The sequence below is a fragment of the Miniopterus natalensis genome, chromosome 1 (genome assembly GCF_054644295.1).
Source record: "Miniopterus natalensis isolate mMinNat1 chromosome 1, mMinNat1.hap1, whole genome shotgun sequence".
NCBI classification, from domain to species: domain Eukaryota; kingdom Metazoa; phylum Chordata; class Mammalia; order Chiroptera; family Miniopteridae; genus Miniopterus; species Miniopterus natalensis.
In genome coordinates, this window is record NC_142081.1 from 25,953,908 (window position 1) to 25,977,859 (window position 23,952).

At 43.8% G+C, this 23,952-nt stretch overlaps 3 protein-coding genes across 4 annotated transcripts in view; 1 reads left to right on the top strand and 2 right to left on the bottom strand.

Moving 5' to 3' along the window:
* ARG2 (arginase 2) overlaps window positions 1-5,334 on the bottom strand; it is a 32,433-nt gene extending 27,099 nt beyond the window's left edge. The window contains exons 1-2 of the mRNA XM_016223835.2: window positions 5,183-5,334; window positions 3,839-3,911 (exon numbers count right to left, since the gene is read on the bottom strand). Of these exons, the coding sequence (XP_016079321.1) occupies window positions 3,839-3,911; window positions 5,183-5,290 (181 nt within the window). The 5' untranslated portion in view covers window positions 5,291-5,334. The remainder of the gene's footprint in view (window positions 1-3,838; window positions 3,912-5,182) is intronic.
* Window positions 5,335-10,783: 5,449 nt separating this feature from the next.
* Window positions 10,784-19,243, top strand: PIGH (phosphatidylinositol glycan anchor biosynthesis class H). 2 transcript variants are annotated; one of them, XM_016223854.2, is made up of 4 exons: window positions 10,784-10,986; window positions 15,041-15,250; window positions 15,918-16,001; window positions 17,449-19,243. In XM_016223854.2, exons 1-4 carry the CDS (start codon window positions 10,807-10,809, stop codon window positions 17,539-17,541), a joined length of 567 nt encoding a protein of 188 aa, XP_016079340.1. In that variant the 5' UTR covers window positions 10,784-10,806; the 3' UTR covers window positions 17,542-19,243. The 2 variants fall into 2 exon arrangements, with proteins under 2 accessions (XP_016079340.1, XP_087675861.1); XM_087819735.1 differs by having other exon boundaries at window positions 15,921-16,001.
* PLEKHH1 (pleckstrin homology, MyTH4 and FERM domain containing H1) overlaps window positions 19,131-23,952 on the bottom strand; it is a 39,677-nt gene continuing 34,855 nt past the window's right edge. Inside the window, exons 24-28 of the mRNA XM_016223855.2 lie at window positions 23,462-23,604; window positions 23,204-23,333; window positions 22,216-22,302; window positions 21,757-21,903; window positions 19,131-20,509 (exon numbers count right to left, since the gene is read on the bottom strand). Coding sequence (XP_016079341.2) covers window positions 20,351-20,509; window positions 21,757-21,903; window positions 22,216-22,302; window positions 23,204-23,333; window positions 23,462-23,604 — 666 coding nt within the window. The 3' untranslated portion in view covers window positions 19,131-20,350. The remainder of the gene's footprint in view (window positions 20,510-21,756; window positions 21,904-22,215; window positions 22,303-23,203; window positions 23,334-23,461; window positions 23,605-23,952) is intronic.

Genomic DNA, 23,952 nt, shown 5'->3' on the forward strand with positions numbered 1-23,952 from the left:
TCTCTCTTCCTCTCCCTTCCTTTCTCTAAAATCAATAAAAATGTATTTAAAAAAGAAAAAAGAAAAAGCATGTGTTAAAAAAAAAGGATAAACTACCTAGGAATAAACAAAGGAAGTAAAGGACTTATTCACTGAAAACTACAAGACACTGTTGAAAGAAGTTGAGGAAGACACAAAGAAATGGAAAGATATTCCCTGTTCATGGACTGGGTGAATTAACATAGTTAAAATGGCCATATTACCTGAAGCAATGTACAGATTTAATGCAATCCCCATAAAAATTTCAGTGGTATTTTTCGAAGAAATAGGACAAAGAAATGCTCAAATTTGTATGGAACCACAAAAGACACCAAATAGCCAAAGCAATGCTGAGAAAAAAGAACAAAGCTGAAGTTATCACACTCCCTGACTTCAAATAATACTACAAAGCTACAATAATCAAAACAGTATGGTACTGGCAGAAAAAGAGACACACAGACCAATGGAATAAAATTGAGAGCCCAGAAATAAACCCACACATATATGGGCAACTAAGTTTTGACAAAGGAGCCCAAAACATACAATGGTGAAAGGAAACTCTCTCCAATCAATGGTGTTGGGAACACTGGAAAGCCACATGCCGAAGAATGAAACTAGACTGTTATCTGACACCGTACACAAAAATTAACTCCAAATGAAAGACTTGAATATAAGATGTGAAACAATAAAATACATATAAGAAAACAAAGCACTAAACTTATGGACCTTGGTCTTAGAGGGGTTTTTGTGAACTTGACCCTAAAAGCAAGAAAAGTAAAAGCAAAAATAAACGAAGGGGACTACATCAAACTAAAAACTTCTGCACAGCAAAAGAAACCATCGACAAAACAAAAAGGCAACCAACCAAATGGGAGAAGATATTTGCAAACAATATCTCCAATAGGGGCTAATATTCAAAATATACAAAGAACTCATACAACTCAACAACCAAAAAACAAAAAAATCCAATTAAAAAATGGGCAGAGAACCTGAATAGACATATTTCCAAATAAGACATACAGATGTTTCTCTCTCCCCCTCTCCTTTCCTCTCTAAAAAAATCAATAAAAAATCTTAAAAAAATAAAGTAGTCAGCCCTGGCTGGTGTGGCTCAGTTGGTTGGAGCATTGTCCCGTACACCAAAAGGCTGTGGGCCCGATTCCCAGTCAGGAGCACATACCCAGGTTGTGGGATCGATCCCCCATTGGGGTACATGCGGGAGGCAATGATGAAAGTTTCTCTCTCACATTGGATGTTTCTCTCTCTCTGTCTCTCTCTAAAAGTCAATAAACATATCGTCAGGTGATGATTAAATAAATAAAAAAATAAATAATCTTTTAAAAAAGAAAAAAAAGAATAAAGTGGTCAGTTGTGCAATAAAGGTGTCCAGCAAAATAAAAGCTGACAAATCAGTGAGCTTGTTCAAGATGGTTTCAGTGGGATGGTCTGATGAGAGCCAGGCTGGTGAAGCATCACTATCATGTAACTAAGCTCATGACTGCTAACATTCTCTACCGACCACTAAAAGCAAATACAGATCCCCGAACTCACGTATCGATCTGTCCCAGATAAACAGCTCTCATACCTTAGGTCCTTATGTTTAAACAATTCTCTCAGGCTCTCTTATCAGTTCCTGCTGAAGGCAGACCAGATTCTTGGGCGATAACCAAAGAGATTGCTGTCCTTAGATGGAACGTCAAGGGAACACAAAGAATAAATGTCCCAAATTGTGGACAAATAAATGGGAATAAATGTCCCAAATGGGTTAGAGTAGATCCCAAGTGGCTTCCTGAATTCCAGGGCTTTTGGCCTGGTCACAGTGGCACATTAATTTAGATAGTTGTGCCAGAGGCTGTCACCTCTTTTAAGTACCACAGCAAGCTCAAATTACCATAACTACCAAGAGAGAGAGCTCAAAGTGTTCACCTTAGTTTACAGCTATCTTTCCCCACAGAACACTGATTCTACTTCTGAAGAAAAAAGGGCAAATGACCACGGCTGTAGAAGCTAACTCAAAGCAGGATCGAGGCACTACCTTGGAGCCTTGCCAGAGCAACTGCCTCTTTTCATTTCACTCAGGTTCTCTTTACATATTCAAATTAAGCCGTAACCTGAGAGAGGACCCACTGAGTATCCAACCGAGCCCAGACACCAGGTCAAACACATTCATTGGAGAAAACAGGAAGTTTAACTGATGCCATGGCAACATTGATAGCCTGTGACATCAGAGCAGAAGGCAAAGAACAAAGGGATTTGTGAAAGTTAACCTTTCTGTGGGTCTTCTCTCTCTTGAAAATTGGATCATGCTGCTTATTTGAAAACACTCAGAGGACTTAAGTTATTTTGGTACTATTTCAGAATAGAGCACTGAAACTTCTCTGTACTTTTCTCTACCGTGTTCCTGGAGATTAGCCCAACCACAGGCTGGAAATCTGCTGAGTGCCACAATCTTATTAATATGCAGTGAGATTCTATTTCTGACTGCTCACCAGCATTCTGGCTACCAGTTGGGCTACCAATCAGCTACAAGGTAAGAACATAAATTATAAAACTAAAAATATATTTTTAAAAGTGCAAGGGAAGACCAAATAAACTGAAGCTCCACCATCATTTTAGGTTGAGAGTTTACAGAGGACGTATTATAGTATTTAAGGGAGAATGGCTGCCCCAGGTTGGTGTGGAAAAATACCATGAGCTGGGACAGGAAAAGACGAGTAACTGCAAAGCATGAGGAAGAGAGGCTGCTACAAATGCCCCTCCCCCCCATTCAGCAGCAGCCGCTGCATATTGTTTCCTGTGTGAGGGGCTGAAAACTATTCTTGTCAGGAGTTTCTTAAGGCAGAATTCAGCAATGAGCAAGCAATTCGAGCAACACCAGACCCAGTTTATCAGATGGGCTGCATAAGTTTATCCAGTGTTAAAAAATTGTGATGACCAGAGATTGCTTTTTAAAAGGAATAATGTGTATAGCTGATTTAAAGGAACAGTGTCCTCATTTATAAGTGGGAATAAAAACTTCCTCTATTAGGTAATGTGTGACACATTAAGACTAAATCTTAACAATGTATCTTTCATCTTTGGTGGTAAACTTGGGAGTAAAATGATTAAGAAAGAGACCCTATTGAAGAAGGAACTGCAATTATTTAACAAGAAAAGTCTTGAGCATTCAGCCCAAGACACCCTACCCCTATGTAGCCAGAGGCATATGAAGCACACTCAACTCAAAGTGATTTCAGTGACTTCATCATTCCCCTGTATTTTGGGAAGAGATGACCCACCTCTGGAATAGACTCAATGATCAGCTGAGGAGGTTTCAAAGCAGGAATGAGAACATAACCGGAGTGATTTTCATAATCTGGAAAGTTTGGGGAACACTAATCTAAGACTCTGGTTATAATATAATATAAAGCTATTCATCCTAGGGAAGAAATGAATGATTCAAAGAGGGAAACTGGCTAGACTGATGAGTCATAAGCACCTCATCATGACTGAGTTAGGAAAGCTAGAATTTTAGGGGGAAAGGTTGGCTGTGCAGTTAGAGTTGGAGCTAGCACCATTCTTAGCACCACTTTGCAGTCATTAGCAGCTTGTTCCAGACCCTGCCTCTCTCTACTTCCTTGCTTTCCACACACTCTCTTGATTGCAACAAGATTTTGCCTAGAGACTCTGATAGGTCTTAAGCTGCAGATGGAATCCAATGGAAGACCGAGAGACACTTCCCAAGTGTGTGCACAGCTGACACTGCGGTCCCTGGATATGAGAGAGAAGACTGAACTGGTCTATTACCTTCCTGCACAGACATCTCAGATCCACCACTTACCCAAATTGGAGAGCCTTTTCATCAAGCCAGCTTCTCTTATAGCAGCAGGACCATATTCCACTCCTTTTCTTTTCTGTCACATAAATCATACAGTGAAATGTGAGGGATGATTGAAAATAAGACAACCAGAGTTCACAAAAATACAGACATCTGCTATACTATAAATAGTCTCCCCCTTTATGGGCAAGGAATACATTCTAAGGCACCCCCATGAATGCCTGAAATCAAAGATAGTACTGGACCCTATAATAGATAAAGTTTAATTTCTAAATTAGGCACAGTAAGAAATTAACAACTAATAATAAAGTAGCACAATTATGACAATAAAATAAGGATTAGCTGAGCAAGCACTGCAATATCTCAACAGTCAATCTGATAAATGGCTAAGTGACTAACCAGTGGACGGTGCATACAGGTGAACACACTGCACAAAGGAATGATTCTGCTCTCGGCCACGACAGGGAAGGACTGCTTGAGATATCATCACGCTACTCACAACCGAGTGCAATTTAAAACTTGTGAATTGTTTATTTCTAGAATTTTCCATTTATTATTTTCGGACCACAGTTGACCGTGGGTCACTGAAATGTTGGATAGTGAAACCAGGAGAAGACGACTCTACTTAGTTTCCAATAGATCCCTCTGAAAAATCTGACATCATTATTTTCACCTGAGGTCTAGTTATTTCAAACACAGGGAAGGAGGGGAAAACAACAATCACTAGAATCAAATTAACCTTCCAAGGCCCATGTGTGAAGGGCAAGCGCAAGCCAAGACAGACTGAGCCAGGTGAGGATCTGGTGGCTGGGTGTGTGTGGCTGGCAGGGGCCAGATCCCGGGCTTCTCTACCAGTGAGCTCCCCAAGGCTGCAGGTTTCTTTCAAGAAGAGAAGAAACAGCCCCTCCCGGCCTGCCCCGCCAGTTTCCTTCCCAGTTGATGCTCTGAGAATGAATCCTGAATTCTTAGAAATCGCTCTCTAACCTCCACTGTTTCACACCGGGATTCACGCCGGTTTCTCCTCCTTCAGCCCCTCCGCGGCATCCTCTCCCTCCTTTCCTCTCCTCCATCACCCCGAGCGTGACCCACCACTTTCTCGCTCCTCCCAGGGAGGGCGCAAAAACCCGCCAGCTCGAAAACCCTGCCGAGTCGCACAAAGGGCGCCCTCCATCCCCTCCCTCCGTCCGTCTTTTCTAGCGGAGACCATCCCACGTGCTCTCCCGGTGCCCAATCGCGGGAACCAGGCTTCTCCCCATCCTCTCCACGATTCTTCGACCCCCCCCTCCCCGCTTTCTCTGGTTCCAGGGGGCGGAGAGCCTGCCCCACGGTGCAGGTCTTGGTTCTCACCTGTCCCCGTGAGAAGGGGGCTCCAATCACAGCCACCGAGTGGACGGACTTTTTCAGAACGAAATGCACTTGCGTCGGGAGACGCGAGAGGCTTCTGCTTAGGGACATGATGGGCAGCGCGAGACGTTGCCAAGCGACGGGCGGCTCCGCGCGGCTCTCGGCCCCGAGTGAGCGCCGCCGCCGGCCGCTGCGCTTACCTACGGGTGCGCGAGCCGCGCCGCGCAGCCCGGACACGTCACGGCCCCGCCCCGCCCCCCGGCCGCGCCCCCAACCAGCCTCCCGCACACCTTCCCGCAGGCCCCGCCCACTGCTCCCAGGCCGGGACACGCCTTCACCGCTGGCACCCCACCCAGCCGGCTCTCCCTCCGGCGACAAGCCCTGAGGCTGCCACCATAACGCCAGTATCAGGGTCGGGCCATTAGGAGCGTGGCTACGGACAGGTGTGTCCCTCGCTGATCGAGGAGGGGCTGGCGGGGCGGGGACTGGTCGGACCTGACTCTGAGTGCCCTGCCAAGACCAAGACGCATCCAGGGCCCCGTTCAGTCTCAGAGCTCAAGGTCCAAAAAACGCGCTTACCTTTGGGAATTGAAGGCTAGGAGATCAAATCTAGAGTAGAGCTCTCTGGACCAGGCATGTTAATAAAATCCCACCTATTTTAGGTATTGTGGATGGGGAGATTAGGATTTACAAAACAGTTACCTTCTAGATGTTTTCCATTCTTTATCTGAATAACGGGAGCACTGGTTCTCAACAACCAAACATAGCAACATATGTGGACTAGCTGAAAGTAACAATTAGCTAGAGTATTAATATTTTAATAATAGCAACTAACAAAGGTTCTAAGAACTTTTAGCCCTCCAACAATTCTATAAAGTACAGTAGTCCCCCCTATCCTTGGTTTTGCTTTCCCAGGTTTCAGTTAACCATGGCCCAAAAAGATTAAATGGAAAATTTAAGAAATAAACAATTCTTAAGTTTTAAATTGCATGTCATTCTGAGTTGTTGATGAAATCTCCACCATCCTGCACAGCCCTACCTGGGACGTGAATCATCCTTTGTCCAGCATATCCACAGATGTACAAGATACCCACCTATTAGTCACTTAGTAGCCGTCTTAACTATCAGATCAACTGTCCCCTTATTGCATGGCCACAGTGCTTGAGTTCAAGTAACCTTTATTTTAGTCAATAATGGCGCTCAAGTGCAAGAGTAATGATGCTGGCAACTCAGATATGCCAGAGAGAAGCTGTAGAAGCTTCCTTTAAGTGAAAGGTATGTATGTATAATAAATAACAGTATATAGAGAGTTTGGTACTATCCATGGTTTCAGGCATCCACTGGGGGTCTTGAAGCATCCCCAGGGGTAAGGGGATACTACTATAGGGACTATTTTAAAGACAAGGAATCAGGATCAGAAAAGATAAGAAACTTTCTCGAAGTCACATAGCTTGGAAGTAGCAGAGCTCTGTGACTACAGATTCCAAATTCTTAACTATGACACTATGGCTTGTAGAAACTTGGATGTTAGTCCTCCCAAAATAATTTTTAAATTGATTTTTAAAGAGAAAAGTGTTTATGTAAACACCTGACAAATATTTCCTGATGCCAACTTACATGCTGCTTTCCAAAATATTTCAGAAGTCTCCATGGCAACATCATAACTGGAAGCAGCTTTAGTAGTGTAAGGCAGTGTATTTATTTTTATAGGATAAATTTTATACCTGTCTCCCCCTGCTGGTTTAACAAAGAAATGTTTTTGAAGCCTTAGCAAAATAAGTAGGTATTACTATAAGGCAATGGTGTTGAAAGTGTGTCCCAGACCAGCAGAATCAACATTTGCACACTTGTCAGAAATGCAAATTATTGGGCCCTACCCCAAACTTAGTTATTTTGGGGGTGGGGAACCAGCAACCTAAATTTTATGTGAAATTCTAAATTGCAGACCTTTTTTTTTTTTTTTTTTTAATACTCACCCAAGGACATGTTTTTATTGATTTTCAAGAGAGAAAGGGAGAGGGAGAATGGAAGAGAGAGAAAAATTGGTGTGAGAGAGGAACATCGATATGAGAGAGAAACATCAACATCAATTGGCTGCTTCCTGCACACCGCCTACTGGGGATGGACCCCGCAATCCAGGCATGTGCCCTGACTGGGAATTGAACCAGTGACCTCTTTGTGCATGTGTTGATGCTCAACCAGCTGATGTCACAGAAAATTGCTCCTGGGGTGGGGAAAACCCTCACACATTTGGTGTCAGAAGTATTGTGAGTGTGGTAGCAGTGTGAGAGTAAAGGAGAAACACAGGAGGAAGACGGTTTTTTCTAAAATATTTGTGTATATATAATGTAATACCTAGAGCAACCACTAAAAATCTACATAAACACTACATACCCACAAACACTATATAGATAAATCAAAATGGAATTCTAAACAAGGAAAGATAAAATATGCTATATACAAAGTAAATTAACTTACTGACCAATTTCACTCAATTGCCACAAATTTTACAATTTCATTTGCTTTTTTTTAAAAAATTGAGGTATAATTAGCAATACTTAATCCTATTTGGGATTTCTTTATATTTATATGGGCCTTTAATTTTCTTCCCCTAGGGTAAGTGGTCCTAAATAGGAGACCTACTCTGTTAACACAGTATATTATAAAGAAGTAAATAAAATAAAAACTACAGTATAAGACAGCAGTCTTAGAACAACTTTTCAATCCCTAAGTATAAGCAGATACTAAACGGGTTTTAAGAATCCAGCATGAACCATAAAAATTAAGTTAACTGAATTATTTGATTAGGTTTTGACTATTATTCATATTTACAGACACTCAGGTCCCAAGCCTAACTTTGCCAGTAGAAATAATTATCCATCTTATGAAAAGTAAGTCAGATTTGTCCTATGTACTGCCACCACAATGCTCAACTCACTCAAATATATTTCTGGTTCTTGTAGCCAGAACTCTTTGGAAAGTACAGCAAAGACTGACTGGTTGTTCATCAAATCCCTTCTCTTTCCTCGTCAGGCATACTGATAGGCCATGTTTCCCAGCCTCCTTCGAAGTTAGGTAGAACCATGTTAATGAGTTCTGGCCAATGGAAAATAGGTGGAAGGCTTGGCCATAAAATCCTCCCATGTGTGATCCTGTTCTTGCCCCTCATCTGTTTGCCGGAAGCAGAGGATCCAATGAAGAGGACCATAAGGAGGCCCCCCTAGACCGAAGAAGCCTGGGTCTCTGAATCAGCCATCTGAACCAGAAACACCCAAATGGCATTGTAGACAGACAATAAATATACATGTATTGTGTTAAGCCACTAAAATGTTTTTTGTTTTTTTTAATAGCAGTTAGCCTACCTTGACAAATATCAAGTACACATGTTTCTCATGCTTCCTTTTCCTGCTTCTCCACAATTGAATTTACTAAGGAATTAGTTTTGAGACTCCTTCAGTGACCCTGCAAAAAGATATTAAACTTCCTGGGAGAAACTTGCCAATAGCTAAGTCTAAGTTCTTTTCATTAGCTGCCCTTCCTTTCTGACACAGTCCACTGTACTTTTGAGTCCTGTTAATACTTTGAAGTCCAATACTGAAAGCCTAAAGAATCACCCTTTGCTGTTTTTACAGGGTCATTATCAAGACAACTTGTCTCTTCATACCCCAGTTGGCTTCTAGGTAAATGGCAAATACATAGGTTTCAATTTCTACTGAGGTGCCAAACTGCATAACAGAGTTAAGATGATGCTGTGATCTGACAGAGCAAAGTGATTATAAAGATTTTGAAATTATATCACCTCACTATTTAGCCTTAATAATTTAATATTCAAAAAAATTAAGTACATTTTGGTGTCTTTTCTACGACTCTATATTGTAAAACTTCTTAACTTTTTTGTGTGCCACAGACCCTTTGTAATTCTGGTAAATCTAATGGATCTCTCCCTTATTGCAATAATGTTTTTAAAATGAATAAAATACATAGGATTAAAAACAACTAAATTAAGATACAGTTATAAAACTGTTTAAACATTATAGTAATATGTGTCTCTATTGACACATTAAATAACAAGATCTAGCATTGGGTCTAATAATTACTGCAATTTTGAAGTAGGGATGAGTGGAAATGACATTTTGAGATAACTAACAATTATTGTAAAATGAAAATGTCTGGGGTTTCTATCGGTGACAAAAATTGCAAGTATTTTTAATACTAATTGGTTTGTGGCCTACATTCATAATCAAAAGGTTAAATTTTAATTAGAAGTTAATAAAACTAAAGATGAAACTACTTTTTATCCATGGAGCCCAGGTTAGGAACTCCAGGACTAGAGGGTCCCCCAAAACATTGACATCTAAGTGTTGATTTCCAAGTGGTGAAAATATGGGTGGTTTAAATTTTCCTTATTTTCTGTATTTTTCAAAATCTCCACAATAACCAAACATAACTTTTATAACCGTAAAATACATCACATGATACTTTCCAAAGCGAGAGGGGTGTATTGCTTGGTAAGATTCAGGATACACAAATTGGAAAAACAAAGCAATACTTGAAGAAAATCCTTTAGAAAAAAAAGGGAGACAAAATTTTGGATGAAGAGGAAGAAACTTAACCTCACTTTCATCAGAGACACTTAAAGCTGGTGAGACCAGTTAAGCGACTCATCTTTCTACGCAGAGGGATCCGCTCTTTAACACGCGCTGCTGCCGCGGGTCTGAAGCACCATAACTCTGTACCGGGCCACGCTGCCCTTCTCGGCCCACAGGCCGCAATTACTCATGAGCTTATTAATTTTATTATCCACACCTTCTGCGTCTTCCACGTTTGCTTACCTCCCAGCTAGGGCTTGTCTGTGTACTCAGTGCTCCACGCAGGGGTTTGGGAGACAGAACTGCCAGGCAGTGAAATCCAAACTCCTGACCAGACCCTTACCTACCTTGCCAGTTTCCAGCTGCTTCCCCGCGCGTCAGCCTCCCCGCCCTTTTGATTCCTCCAGCGAGCCCACCCGGCTTTTCGGGCAAATTCCTCCACCAGAGACCCCGCAGCACAGTCCGGCTCCTCATCGCTGTAGCTCCAGGGACTTTCCTCAGGGAGGCTTTCCCGGCTGCACAGTGGAAATTCCCCAGGCCATCCCTCCGGGCATATTACTGCCGACAGCATTCTCTGAAATATTTCCATATTGTCTCTCTGCCCAGGAAGCAAGCTACTTGAAGGCAGGCACCTTGTCGATACTGCTGGCCGCTGTACCCTCAGCACCTGAAGCTACCCGAGTGAATGAATGAGAATAAAGGAATACCTGCGGACTGTCTCCTTGGGGTGTACTCTAGCTCAGAAAGAGAAATCAGTTTATCAAGAAAAAGTACTTTAATCGCGGTTTTAAGCTGTCGGCTGACTTGCCGGCCCCCTAGGAGCCCAGCCTTGCGGGAGAGCCGCACAGCCCCGCGCGACGGCGGCACCGGCTCCCGGCGCGGGACTGAGGCTGCGCGGACGTGCGGAGGGGCGTGGCCAACCCCGCTCTCCGGAAGTGGGTCGGGAGCCGGCGAGACGACGCGGGCCGCTAGCGAGGGCGGGCGGCTAGAGCGGCGGGCCGGGCCGGCCAGGCTGGGCCTGGCGGGCGCCCTCCGGCCATGGAGGAAGAGCTGAGCTTCTCGGACATCTACGGCAGCCGCCTGGCCCTGCAGCGCCGCTACTACTCCCCGTCCTGCCGGGAGTTCTGCCTCAGCTGCCCCCGGCTCTCGCTGCGCTCGCTCACCGCTGTCACCTGCTCCGTGTGGCTGGCGGCCTACAGCCTCTTCACCCTCTGCGAGGTAAAGCCCGGCCGCCCCTCCCGCGGTCGGTGTCCGGATCTCGATCTGGGGAGGATCCCTGGGGTCTTGGGGCCGAGCGCGGACCTCTCACCACATCCTCCTGCAGTCGTAGGGCCGGCGAGTGAGAAGTCGCTGGCTCTGGGGACGCCATTCGGCCGCTGGACAGCTCTTTAAATTACGTGGAGCGAAGTGTGTGCCCCTGGACTTCCTCCCTCTCCGGGGTCGCTGCTGTGCCCCGGTTCCGCCCGGCCTACAGCTGGTGCTTGCACGACGGCCTGAAACGTTCACTTCCATGTGCCTTAAGTGGTAACTCGGTTCGAGGGTCAGGAGAACGACCGAGTGGGTCCTCGCCCATCGCTCACTCCTCGGGGGAATCCCTGCTAACAACACGCGATGTGTAGTTTCCCAGAAACTGTCTTTGTCTCCACTGTGTGCGTGTGTGTGTGTGTAGCGTGTGCGTATATACACACACGTTATTTAAGAGCTTGATATTGATAGTTCTTCTAATCTTTGTTTTCCAAGGCAATCTGACCCCACCGTCTCCCAACCGCTTTCCCGACTTCAAGTCCTTTCTAAAGAATTATGACATCTCAGAGATGGGTCGTTTCTATGCGCAATTTCCAGACTCATTCGTACTCTCTCAGCCTGTTTCCACGTCTCTAAAATGGAGTTAATATCTGCCATTCGGGCTTCACAGGATTGCGAGCGTCACGTGCAGTAGTTTTGTGACAGCCCCCAAATAAAAGGAACCAGCCTAATTGCCCTTTTTAATTTCATATGTAGTGTCCTGAATGGAATATGTTATTCCAGGAGTGATCTGGTCAGAGCTAAGTACATCGCGGCTATTTATTTCTATAATTCGGATATTGCTTCCATTACTGCATCCTTTACCGCATCCATTAGCTTTTCTGCTACCAGAGCATAGATATACACATAATTAACACTGCCTTAATTTGTTCCAAATTATAGGTTCTGGCCATGTGGTCATGTGAGGAGGAGGGAAGAGATACTTATTAAATGCCCACTGCTTTTGATAGTCCCAGCTGCTTTACTGGATGCCTCATTGCAACCTTAGAAGAAAACCAAGGCCCAGAAAGAGTAATAACATCAAAAGTCACAAAGCTAGTAGACCTGGGCTTTAAACCCAGCGCTATCTGACTCTGAAACCCTTCCTTTTCCACTAGACTATGATGTCTCCTCCTTGGGAAGGGCTTGCTTAGGCAAACTTTTTAAGTGGAGAAGTTTGTTTTTTATGCCAGCTCCCTTTTGTACTCATCTCTCTCATCATGGTACCACTTAGTCCCATCAAGTGCCCAGGACTCAGTAACCTCATCTTCCTCTAAACTCCACTGCAGCACTTCAGGGCTCTGTGTACCAACATTTCTTATCTCTCCTCCTATTCAAAACTATTCCTCAGAGTAACGAATCTCCGCTAGGAGTGAGAAGAAATCTGATGAAGGAGTTCATTAGAACATGGCTTACCTTCGACCTAAATGAATATTGAACTGTTAGAAAAATGAAGTATTAAAATGTAGGCACTAAAAGATTAAGATACATATGGCAAAATGATTGCTTTCAGACACCAGTCTTATGTTGTATTTTGACTGCTCTAAAATGATTAAACAATTTTCACTTAAAAAATAATATAGGTAGCTCAGCGGCATGGTTCAGCGGTTGAGCATGATCCAGGAGATCGCGTTTGGATTCCTGATCTGGGTACATGCCTGAGTTGTGGGCTCCACCCCCAGTGGGAGGCTTGTAGGAGGCAACCAGTCAATAACTCTCTCATCATTGATGTTTCTCTCTCTTTCCCTCTCCTTTCCTCTCTGAAATCAATAAAGATATTATATATATAAAGTTTTGGGCAGAGATTACCTTCTTGAAAAGCTGATATGGATCAAATTCTCTAAGCATTTACTGCTCTTCATCCCTTCTTCTAGTTTCTGAATTCACTGTTCTGTTAAAATTCCAGGTTTTTACCTTATTTATTCCAACCTAGAGTGGTGTTCTTTCCCTTCCTTTTATCAATTAAGTATATCTATCAATAACTACCACCTCCTCTGCACCAATTAAGTCTTGCTTCCTTGGAAGTCTTCATGGGACATTGCTCTGTGCTTTAATCTGCCCCCCCCATCCCTTCCTAGGCATTTATAGTATCCTAGTATTCTCCAAAAATAGTTTATATGAATTACTCTTGCCTTTAATAAATCTCTAAGGGTCAGGACTGAGTTTTATTTCTCCCCATTCTTCCTTAATGCTTATTCAGTGCAAACTATGTGCAAGACACTGTACTAGCTACTAGACACTTAATTAACTCAAAGTAGATATTTCTGGAATGTCAAACGCCCAGCACATAGATTTCTTCATCTTCCATCCACTAATCAACACATAGTCATCGTGCACAGAGGGCGGCAGACTTTGTCTTTAAAAGGCCAAATAGTAAATATTTTAGGCTTTATAGGTCTCTTTCATATTCTTGTTTTTCCCCCCTCTTTCTTTTTTTAAACAACCCTTTAAAAGATGTAGAAAGCATTCTTAGCTCAAAGCGGACCAGACAAAAATAGATCACGTGCCCGAATAGTTTGCAGACCTCTGATCTAACAATTAGTATATGTGAGGTAGAAAGACGTAGAAAGATGCTTTCTTTTTTTAAAAAGAATTATTGATTGATTTTAGAGAGAGAGAGAGAGAGAGAAACATTGATCTGTTTTCGCACTTATTTATGCATTCATTGGTTGTTTCTTGTATGTGCCCTGACCGGAGATCAAACCTGCAACCTTGGCATATCTAGAAAGATACTTTCAACGAAAATCAGAGCTGGTCAGTAGCTAAAGTGGTAAAAGTAGATTTATTCAGAAGCTATTGCAATAGGAGGAAAGACCGTAGTACAGAACTGGGCTCATTTCTGAATGTGGCACAGACAAGTGGGAATTTATAGCCTAATAGCAGGGTGGGGGTCAGTGGATGGGAAATTACTAAAAGGAAACATCAGGGGTAAAGGGGGATTCAGGCTAAACTGATTTAGTAAGATACTTGCTACAACTGGGCAATGCAGGCCCAACAAGGATGGATGCCAAGGCTTAGAAGAGCTTGACTAGAGTTAGGTCAAGGAGGGCATCTTGTCAGTAACAAAGAATAATGATACTTCCTGCCCTTGAGGAATGACCGTCACAAATTACTGAATCTCTTTTGATTCCAGGTCGATGATTTTTTTCTTGTGCCATCCTTCTATATAGTAGTTTTATAGAAAAAAGAAAACAATGCCACATGAAAGAAACACACATCAATAGAAAAACATCAGAAATGATAAAAGGTTGTAAATGTGTCTTAGAATCAAAGGAATAAATATACCATTTTCAACCCTTAACACATCAGTTAGTCACAGCCCAACACAATGAAAGAGCCCTAAATGGCAGTATCTCTGTTATTTAACAAAAGAATTCAGGAGGTAGGAGGCCTCTAGGGGGCATAAGAGGGTGTTTTTCATCTTGGTGTACTCTACTCGTCCTCAGCCTACCTTTTCACATGGTCTTACAGAGTCCCTTAGTAGTTGCAGAAATCAAAACCTCAGGATGTAGAAACCTTGTCTTCCTTAGAGCTCTTTTTAAAATGGACTTAGTTTTCCAGAAGCCCCTGTAGCAGATCTCCCCTCACATATCACTGGCCAGAGTTGTGTCATGTGCCCATTTTTAAACTAGTCATCGGCAGGAGTGGGAACCAATCATGATTCACTCCATGTTCTATTAGGAAGGAGCAGTGGTTGTTGAGTAGTATCTGTTACACTGTGCTGAGCATTTTATTATTGTTCAGGCCATGATTTGCACTATATATTCTGAAGGAGTGAGTGTGAGAGGAAAAGGCTTGAGTCCTTAAGTTGCAGTTTTGGAAGAAAAAATCTCTGATGGTGGATATTTTGCTGATGGAGGTTCTCTTCCACAGACCTATCCAGAGCAAAGGCTTTTTTCCTGCGTTGCCTAGAGTTGACTTATTAAACATCGATATATGTAGAAGACCACTTAGTAATCTTACTGCCTATGTCTGGCTCTCTCTTCAGAACAGCATGATCCTCTCTGCTGCCATCTTCATCACCCTCATAGGCCTGCTTGGTTACCTCCATTTTGTGAAGATTGATCAGGAGACTTTGTTAATCATTGATTCCCTTGGCATCCAGATGACTTCATCCTATGCCTCTGGCAAAGAAAGCACCACCTTCATTGAGATGGGCAAGGTGAAGGATGTTATCATTAATGAGGCTATTTACATGGTAAGTATGTAAATGGTGTTACAGGCCTCTCTGGCCTGGATCTGAACTATTTTAATACCTAAAGTATTAGATGTCAAAAAATTAAATTTAAGGGCTCTCTATTCCAGTACTTGTAGTGTTTCCTTTTGAGCTGGCATGTCTAAAACCCATAAAAGTGGAACTTACATTGAAAAAAGATATATCCCTTTATTTACTTTATTTTATGTTATTTTATTTGCTTATTTATTTTTAGAGAGAGGAAAGGGGGGAGAGAGAGAGAGAAACATGGGTGGTTGTTCTACTTATGTATGTATTCATTGGCTGATTCTTGTATGTGCTGTGACCAGGGATTGAATCCAAAAACTTGGCAAATCGGGGCAGCGCTCTAACCAACTGAGCTGCCTGGCCAGGGTGTCCCTTTATTTTTAAAGAGAGAGACACAGCAGGTTTCCATGGTTAGGGAGTCAGTATTTCAACTTTATTTTTTGGCTCAGCTTCAGAATCATCTCTGGTTGTTGCTATTTTGTCTTTTTCATTAAAAGCATGAGAATATACTTCTCCCTCACTTCAAAAGCTATCAAGTGTTCTACTTAGAGATAACCATTTATGAAAGAGTTTTAGCTTTCCCTTGAAGAAAAAGAAAACAAGTTTGACTTAGATCTCTGCTATTTGGTGTATTTTCTTACAGCAGAAAGTGATTTACTACCTCTGCATTTTATTGAATGATCCAGTGGAACCAGATGAAATATCCCAAGTAGTACCTGTCTTCCAGGTGAGCACCAAACACACTGCTTAACTTTCTTCTCCAAAGAAATCCTCTACCTTCCTCCCCCTCTCTGCATATCCACTGCTACTTCTGTTTACTAGCAATGTAAACTTTTGTTGTCAGGAACATTTGAGGATAACTGACAGCTATTTTTAGTGAGAATTAGGATTTTAGAAGCTCCTTCCTGAGGCAAATATAGACTTTCAGAAATACGAGTTCATACAAATTTTAGAGAAAAAAATAAATATATAGCACCTTCTGCCTATAAATCACCATTCATCTCCTTCGACTCTGTCAGTCTACCAATATGATTTTATGTAGATGTTACTGATCTACACATGCTGTTACACACCGTTTTGTATCTTGCTTTTTAAATCTGACATGCATATTTTCATGCATCTACAAAGGCCATTATACTAATTATTTTAAATTATATCATCATATCGAGTATCAGTTTATTTAGCTACTCTGTTGCTTTTGAAATCACATCCAGGTTATTTTTTTTTTTCTTATAAAAAAACTTATACAAACAATTGTAATAAATTCCTTTAAAGGTGTATAATTTGTGTATGCAGTTAACTCTGCCTCACTGCCTATTTCTCAAAGGATTTAAGGCAGCTTAGCTAAAATTCTTTTGCATTATAGTTAAAAATTATTTTATTAAAGCTTATGAATAGCTTTATCGATTTTTTCAGTGTTTGAGATTTGGCTCCAGAGATTGGACAACTTTACCATACTTTGGGTAACTTGTGCTTGTTTTTCTACAGTCTTGGCTAACAGTGGGTTTAGCTATTTTTTAGTTTAGTATGTAGGTAAAGGAATTTAAAGTTTTTAAATGTGTATCTATTTAAATGACAGACTTTTCATATTTCCTTATATCTACCTATTAGTAATTCCTCTTGTTTTAAACTATCCATATCTCTATTAGTCAAGTAGAATGGAGATATTGATATGCATTTGTAACAATTTATGTATTTTGCTGGCAAGCTTTTATTAAACATGCTTTCTACGTATCTTTTTCCCATTCTGTAACTTTTTTTTCATTCTGTTACATTGCATTATACAAAATATTTTTCAATATTTACATGTTAAGCTGCCCTTCTTGCTCCTGAGGACTGTTTCACAGCTTGTGACCGCCCCCCCCCCCCCAGTAACAACTCCAAGAGGAGTTGTTACTCCTCTTGCTTGCTCTTAGATGGAGGTCGTGAAAGTTACACAGATTAAAAACTGTCTTTTGAGACCCTGCTTCGCACTATTCACAAGCTGGGCTATGAGCCTAGTTAGGGCCTCTTCCAGCAAGGTGCTGTAAGGCCTGAACTGCCTTTCTGAGCTCCCACCTGTGCCAATAAACCCCTTGCTGTGGGTGAGAGCCTGAGGTTGCACATGGATGCAGCACTCCCAAGCACTCTCTTATGTTCATCTTGACTGTGCATTTCTCCCCTTTGGACTTCAGAGTGCGAAGCCCCGGCTGGACTGCTTGATTGAAGTATACAGGAGTTGCCAGGAGATCCTGGCACACCGGAAAGCCACATCCCCAAGCCCATGAGTCCCAGCATTCAGAAGGCCAGTGCTGTCTTCCATGGGAAGTGACTCCTAAGCCCTTGGGCTGGTGTGTTTCTGGATTCTAAACCATCATGTGGACATGGTCCTAGGAATCAGATGAATGCAGTGGATCTGAGAGCCACAGAGCAGGTGACTGGAAACCCAGCTCATTGTGTGATGTCGAGCAAAGTATTTCTGTGTATTTCAGTGCTCCCCTTGTAAGGTACTGCCTGCTTTACCAACCGAGGGGAGACCTTAAGAAATGACATGTCAAAGCTCATGTTGACAAAGAGCACTTTGTGAATTTCCCAAGCACATTCAGGTTCACTTTTTGTTGAAATATGTGGAGCAAGACAATGGGAAAGTGCTATCAGATCTCTTGAGACAGACAATTTCTAACTGTATAAAAGTTAAGAAAAAAGTCAAGCCCTTCAAGTACTGGGCTAACAGGAAGAAATGTCCTACAAAAGACTAGTCTCTATCCCCCTAGCTCCTGTGTCTGCACAGGGTTAGTTCATGATGACTCTCTTAATAAACAGATCTCCTTCCTAAACATGCACATAATTGCCTGGTTCACAGCCGCTATTTATTGACAGACTTGAATGTGGCATTTCAGTAATGGGTATGAAGCACATCAATACTCTTCTGTTACTCAGCATTGTGTGTGGTTTCCAAAACTTTTGCCAAGAAGGATCAGACAGAAGGCCAGACAGAAGTTCTACTTTGGTTTCCAGACATGTTAAAGGACATACATGCAAATGATAGAAGCCTTTGTTTGCTTAATTCATAAACTAAGAGAGGATTCCTAAAGGGTTGGAAAGGAGATAGGGTGGGGGAAATAGCTTGACCCCCAAATTTGGTATGAACACAGCTCTATTCTTGCTTTTTCTTTGGGATCCTAATTTTTTTCACATTCCCAGGTAGGTAATATCCTCATGAGCCTTAGAGACACTCAGGGTATTACAAAGCTGCAGTTGTCATTTCTGTCTTTTACACCAGCCTTGGAGGGGTACTTCAGAAGCCTGTGGTAGGTGTGACGTGTTGACCTGTTTGAGGTAGATATGTCCCAACTAGATCCCAAATACTGGGGGAAAGGCAGGAACAGAAGTGGGAGACAGCTGTAAAACTGCCAGCCTTGCAAAGTCAGGTTCATTTAAGAGGCAGACACTCTGATGCGCTGCTTTTTCCTTTTTTAAGAAAAAATATCTTTAATGATTTCAGAGACAGGAAGGGAGAGGGGGAGAGAGAGAGAGAGAGAAATATCAATGATGAGTCATTGATCTGCTGCCTCCTGCATACTCCCTGCTGGGGATCGAGCCCATAACCCAGGCATGTGCCCTGACTGGGAATCAAACTGCAATCTCCTGGATTCTAGGTCAATGCTCAACTACCGAGCCACGCCCAGCCGGGCTGATAAGCTTCTTTTTCATCATGTTTGTCAGTTTAAAGGATGAGAGAAGAGAAGTGTGCTGCTGCTGAGGTGCTCACATACACTAGTTCTGGCCAAGCAGTTCTGCAGTATGCAGAACACACACACACACACACATGCACATACACACACATAAACACACACGTTGGGGTCAAAGGCTTGACTCTTGGATGCTACTGCTAAAACCATACAGTTTTCAGCACTTTATTGACAAATGGTAAAACTGCATTAGAGCTGTGAAATAAAACTCAGTCTCCAATGTTGGAAAATCACAGTACCAATGAACTCTTTCGTCTTTCTGTTAGGGGAGGGTGGAAACAAAGATCATCTCCTCTGCACTCAGCAGAAGGTCTCAGTTGGGGACAGGGGGGTACTGGCATCATTAGAAAGGCAAAAGGTGAAAGCAACATTCAACTTTTTTCACCTGATACTCTTAGGCTGGCACAGACATCACATGTCCTCTGTCCTCACACTAATTCCCAGCGGAAGTTCGCCAGAAGTCTTGAGTGAATCCAGGCCCATGAGCCCCGAGGGGTCTTCTGCTTCTGACTCATCTTTGGTGGCTCACAGAGCAGCAAAAAGCAGAGTGCATTTGCTTGGTCTTTCAAAGAGCAGGGAGACAGTGACAACCACCTCGTCCTACAATAGTGAGCACAGCCTTCACTGAGCCCTGTCCAGTAGTTAAAAGGAGACATGGAGAGGTCAGATTAGACCTACCCCTGCCTTAGCTTGTACCCAGTTGGGCTTATAGTCCAGTGTGAGGGAGAATAGCTATGATCTCAGCAGGGGAGCTCCTGGTCCTGCAAAGATAGGAGCTGCATTTATTTGTGGTAGGGAGAGGGGAAGGGTGGCTATTCCTTTTTCTCCAGCTCTGGCAACACCTTTCCCATCTGGGAAAGGAAGTCTAGTTTTAGCGAGTTCTAGGCTTTTGTCAGAGTTCAGGTGAATTGGAAATTTTAGTCCTATTCAGGGATGTTGGGAAAACTTCAAGTATAAATCCCCACATAAGGACCATATACAATATAAAAAATATTAGCCTCCCTGAGGGTATCAGCGGGGAAAGCCCTGACTTACAGCACTGATGCCCTCAGGAACCAGTAACACCCCTGTCTGTCTAGAAGCAGGCTGCATCCAGAGCTCAGTATTCTTGTGGAAAAAAACAGTGGTCTTTATACTGGGTCTGGATTTTTAAAAGTTGGGCCCTGAAACATTATAAGGCACCTAGAGAATAAAGGCTTCATGATACAGAAATTCACATTTCACAGAACAAACCAGGGTGGGAGTCGGGGGAGGGTGGTAGACCCATCACAGTAGTATCATGCCCCACTTCGTATCTCCAACCCCAGAGGCACCAGGTGGTGGGGGGGAAAGGTAGGAGAAATATTCACAGCAACGTTGGCTCCTTGGCAGTGCATGGAACAGGAGCAAAGAACTGTCCAGCCAGTTCCCATGGCTGGTGGGCAGCAGGTGGTTTGGTGCGTGGGTTCACAGTTATGGAGCAATGGTTCATGTAGCTGGCCATGATGAAAGTAGCCTCTGCAATCTAAGGAGACAACAGATAAACAGAGGACTTGAACTAGCATTGGCTCCAATACTGGCTTTCTCACTTACCAGCTGTTACACTGGGTACATAACCTTCCTGGGCTTCAGTTTCTTTATCTCTTAAAACATCCTCCCAGGAGAAAATGCCCAAAGATGATCATTACTGTGAGGTTCAGAGGCCCAATGAAATGGGTGCCTAGTGGTCTGGAGGTCCTCTGAGGTGCACAGTATCCCTGAGAACAGGAGAGGCAACATTTCTGCTCCAGTTGGCTCCAAGCTAGGAAAGGGGGCCTCCTTGGAGGAAAGGGTCTATGTATCCTCTCCTTTGGCAGGGGTGTACTAAAAGGGGGAGGAGATTTGGCAAACTCCAACTTTTGGATGAAAACAGCAGGGTTTCTGCCTGGGCCGTTTTTCTCAGTGGTTAGAGCATCAGCCTGCAGACTGAAAAGTCCCAGGTTCGATTCCAGCCAAGGGCACATACCTCCGTTGCAGGCTCACTCCCCGGCCCAGGTTAGGTCAGGGCACATGTGGGAGGCAACCAATCCATGTGTCTCTCTCACATCAATGTTTCTTCCCTCCCCCCCCTCCCCATCTCTCCCTTCCACTCTCTCTGAAAAGCACTGGAAAAAAAATATCCTTGGGTGATGATTAAAAAAACACACACAACAACAACAACCGGGTTTCCAGTTACTCTCAGAGGGAGTCCATAACTGTAAATCAGGACTTAGGTTTCTGAGTCTTTATAACTCTTATTTTTGCTAGTCAACATTTCCTGTACTGAGTGGGAATAAAGCCCTTAAGGCAAAAGAGGTCTTTGGATGGAATTCAAGACCTGAAGTTAAGGGGGAGCATGTGCACACTGTCCCACTGTGTGACTAAGTGAGAACACCTTGAGGAGGCAGCGCCCTGGCCCTAGGCCTGCTGCAAGGAGAACGGCTAGTGAGCACCGACTCCAGCCTGCATGGTGCTGAGGCTGGAGAGACTAGAAAAGATAATGTGAAGAGCACAGGAGTAGCTGGGCCAGTGTTGCCTCCCCAGCCAGCCCTCACCTACCTGCTCAGCAGTGACTTGAGATGCAACTCCACCTGAACCCTCTGGAGTCATGATTATAGACATGGCCAAAAGTTTTGTTTGGGGCAGGGCTCTTCTGGGATACTGTCATAACCCCAGCTTCCTTTCTAAGCTCCAAGTCCACCCCCCTTTCCCTACTAGGTCAGAGTAAAATATTTTAGCAGCGCTCAGACCCACCTTGGGAGCGGCCATCCGGAAGATCAACTTCTCAGTGTGGCCTTTTCCAGAGCTCTGGTCTGGAAGGGATCTAATCACAAGCATGAAGTCATCCCGGCAGCCACCAAAGGTCGTCACTGAAGAGTAGGGGTAAGTGACATGCACTTGCTGTGGGAAAGAGCCAGTTAGTTCTGGGGAAACTTTCCCCCTGCCTCCTGAGCTAAGAAACAGCATCCCCTGTCTCTTCCAAGCACAGGGAGCCTTAACCAGGAAGGGAGAACTCTGAAGTGCTCATAATCTGTAGATCTACACCTCCAATGTCTATAAGCTTTGTCTAGACTAGAGAACAGTGGTACTTGGGGAAGGGATGGGGGTAGGCAGACCATGGTCACTTAATTCAGGCCTCTGAGTGCAGAGAGGAGAAGGAAAGACTATTCAGGAGAAGGAGGGGTCAGGGAGCTAGCCCTCACCCTTCCATACCATGGTGCCGTGGTCCAGGACGCTGACCCCACCCTCATTCACTGCAATCCACACCGGAGCGTTCTCCCTGGAAGACAGCTGCACAGGCTGGGGAAACAGGAAAATCCCATCAGACATCCACAGCTAGGGATTCTGAACCATAATAGCTTTGTGAGGAAGAAGATGCATGCAGGGGGCTACTAGGCAGTGATCTTTTCCTTGTCTTAGAAAACATTTGTATAGCATTTTGGAGTAAACAGGAGGCATCTGGCCTTGGGGCTCTGGCTACCTACTAACAATCCTGAGGCGGGAGGAGATCACTTTCTTGGAGTACCCATAGCCTATCCTGCCACAGCACACTGGTTGGGAAGCGCTGTGCTGTAGAATGGAGCATCCCTGGCTGCTGTTTTCTCCTGGCTCTCAGAAACTAACAGTACTCCACCCACAGTCTCTCCCAGCTGAAGTGCATCTTGCTTCAATCAATTTCCCAAGGACTATAAAAGAAGTAGGAAAGCAAGAATGCAATTTTACGGGCTTTAGGCCCTACCAGTAAGAAAAGTGGCTATTTCGTGGACAATTCCTGGGATGACTCTTTTCACTGCCAGCACTACAGTAGGGCAATCCCCAGAAGGCTGGGGAGGTAGGCATGTCAGCTTTTTCAGAATATTTCCCCAACTTCCCAGACCAAGTGGGGCCCCCTGTTATATGCCCTTATAATTAGTTGACCCTATCTCTTTTTGTCCCAGGGGTAGCACTGAGAAAGAAGTCAATAAAGGAAAAGATAAAATAACCCTGGCTCCAAAGCAACGAATCACAACTGCTCTGGACCATGAAAATGAGACCAGAAATGGGTGGAGAGAGAGCGACCCCTGGTGGTTGCTAGTTTGCAGGCAGGTGCTGCACAGTGGACTCAAACATGACCAGATAGGGACTGCGGCTCCAGGAGAAACTTTGGGCATTCCTGAGGGTGTGGTCACCACTCCTTCCACTGAAAACCACTTGCATTTACCTGAGCAGCAAAGAGCTTAGCACCAAAGAAGGGCCATTTCCGGGCCACAGTCAGATAGATGCGGATACACTCAGGAGGGGAGCAGCCTTGCAGAGCTGCCCACTTTGCAGTCAGCTGATCTACCAGATGCCTAGTTTGGACAGATGGAGAGAAATGGTGCCAGTGAAGTTCCAACATGTTTTTGTGGCAGCTCTGAGGCCGCCCAACTCTGCAGCCCACATCTCCCACAGCGCATCCCCGCAAGACCTTGTAGCCTACCTCAGCTGTTCAGGGGGTGCCCCGTGTCTGTAGCGTCTTGGGTAGAACCTGTCTAGGACCTGCTGTAGGTGATGCTGAGCCTTGGGAGGCGGTGTGCCCCCAGGGCTTGGCGGGAGGGGCCTCTCCAAGTCCCCAAACTCTACCTGTGATGGAAGCACATGGAGGCACAAGTCAAGAATCTGGACATGGGAGGGGCGGGATAGGAACAGGGGTGAGGATGGGCTGCTGAGAGAGCTGAAATGAACCATTACTTCAAAACTTTACTGATAAGGTATGAATGGATGTAAAAAAACACTTCTAGTGAAGAGATCCTTTAACTCCAGTTTCACAGACACTAGAGAAACAAGGGGCCTAGAATATTAGAGATTATCTAGACCAACTTCCATTTCCCAGCTGAGGTTAAGTGCCTTATCCAAAGACCCAGTTAATTAGGGGCAGACAAAGGAAAACAACATAAGAAATTCTGGCTTCCAATTCAAAAATATGGGATA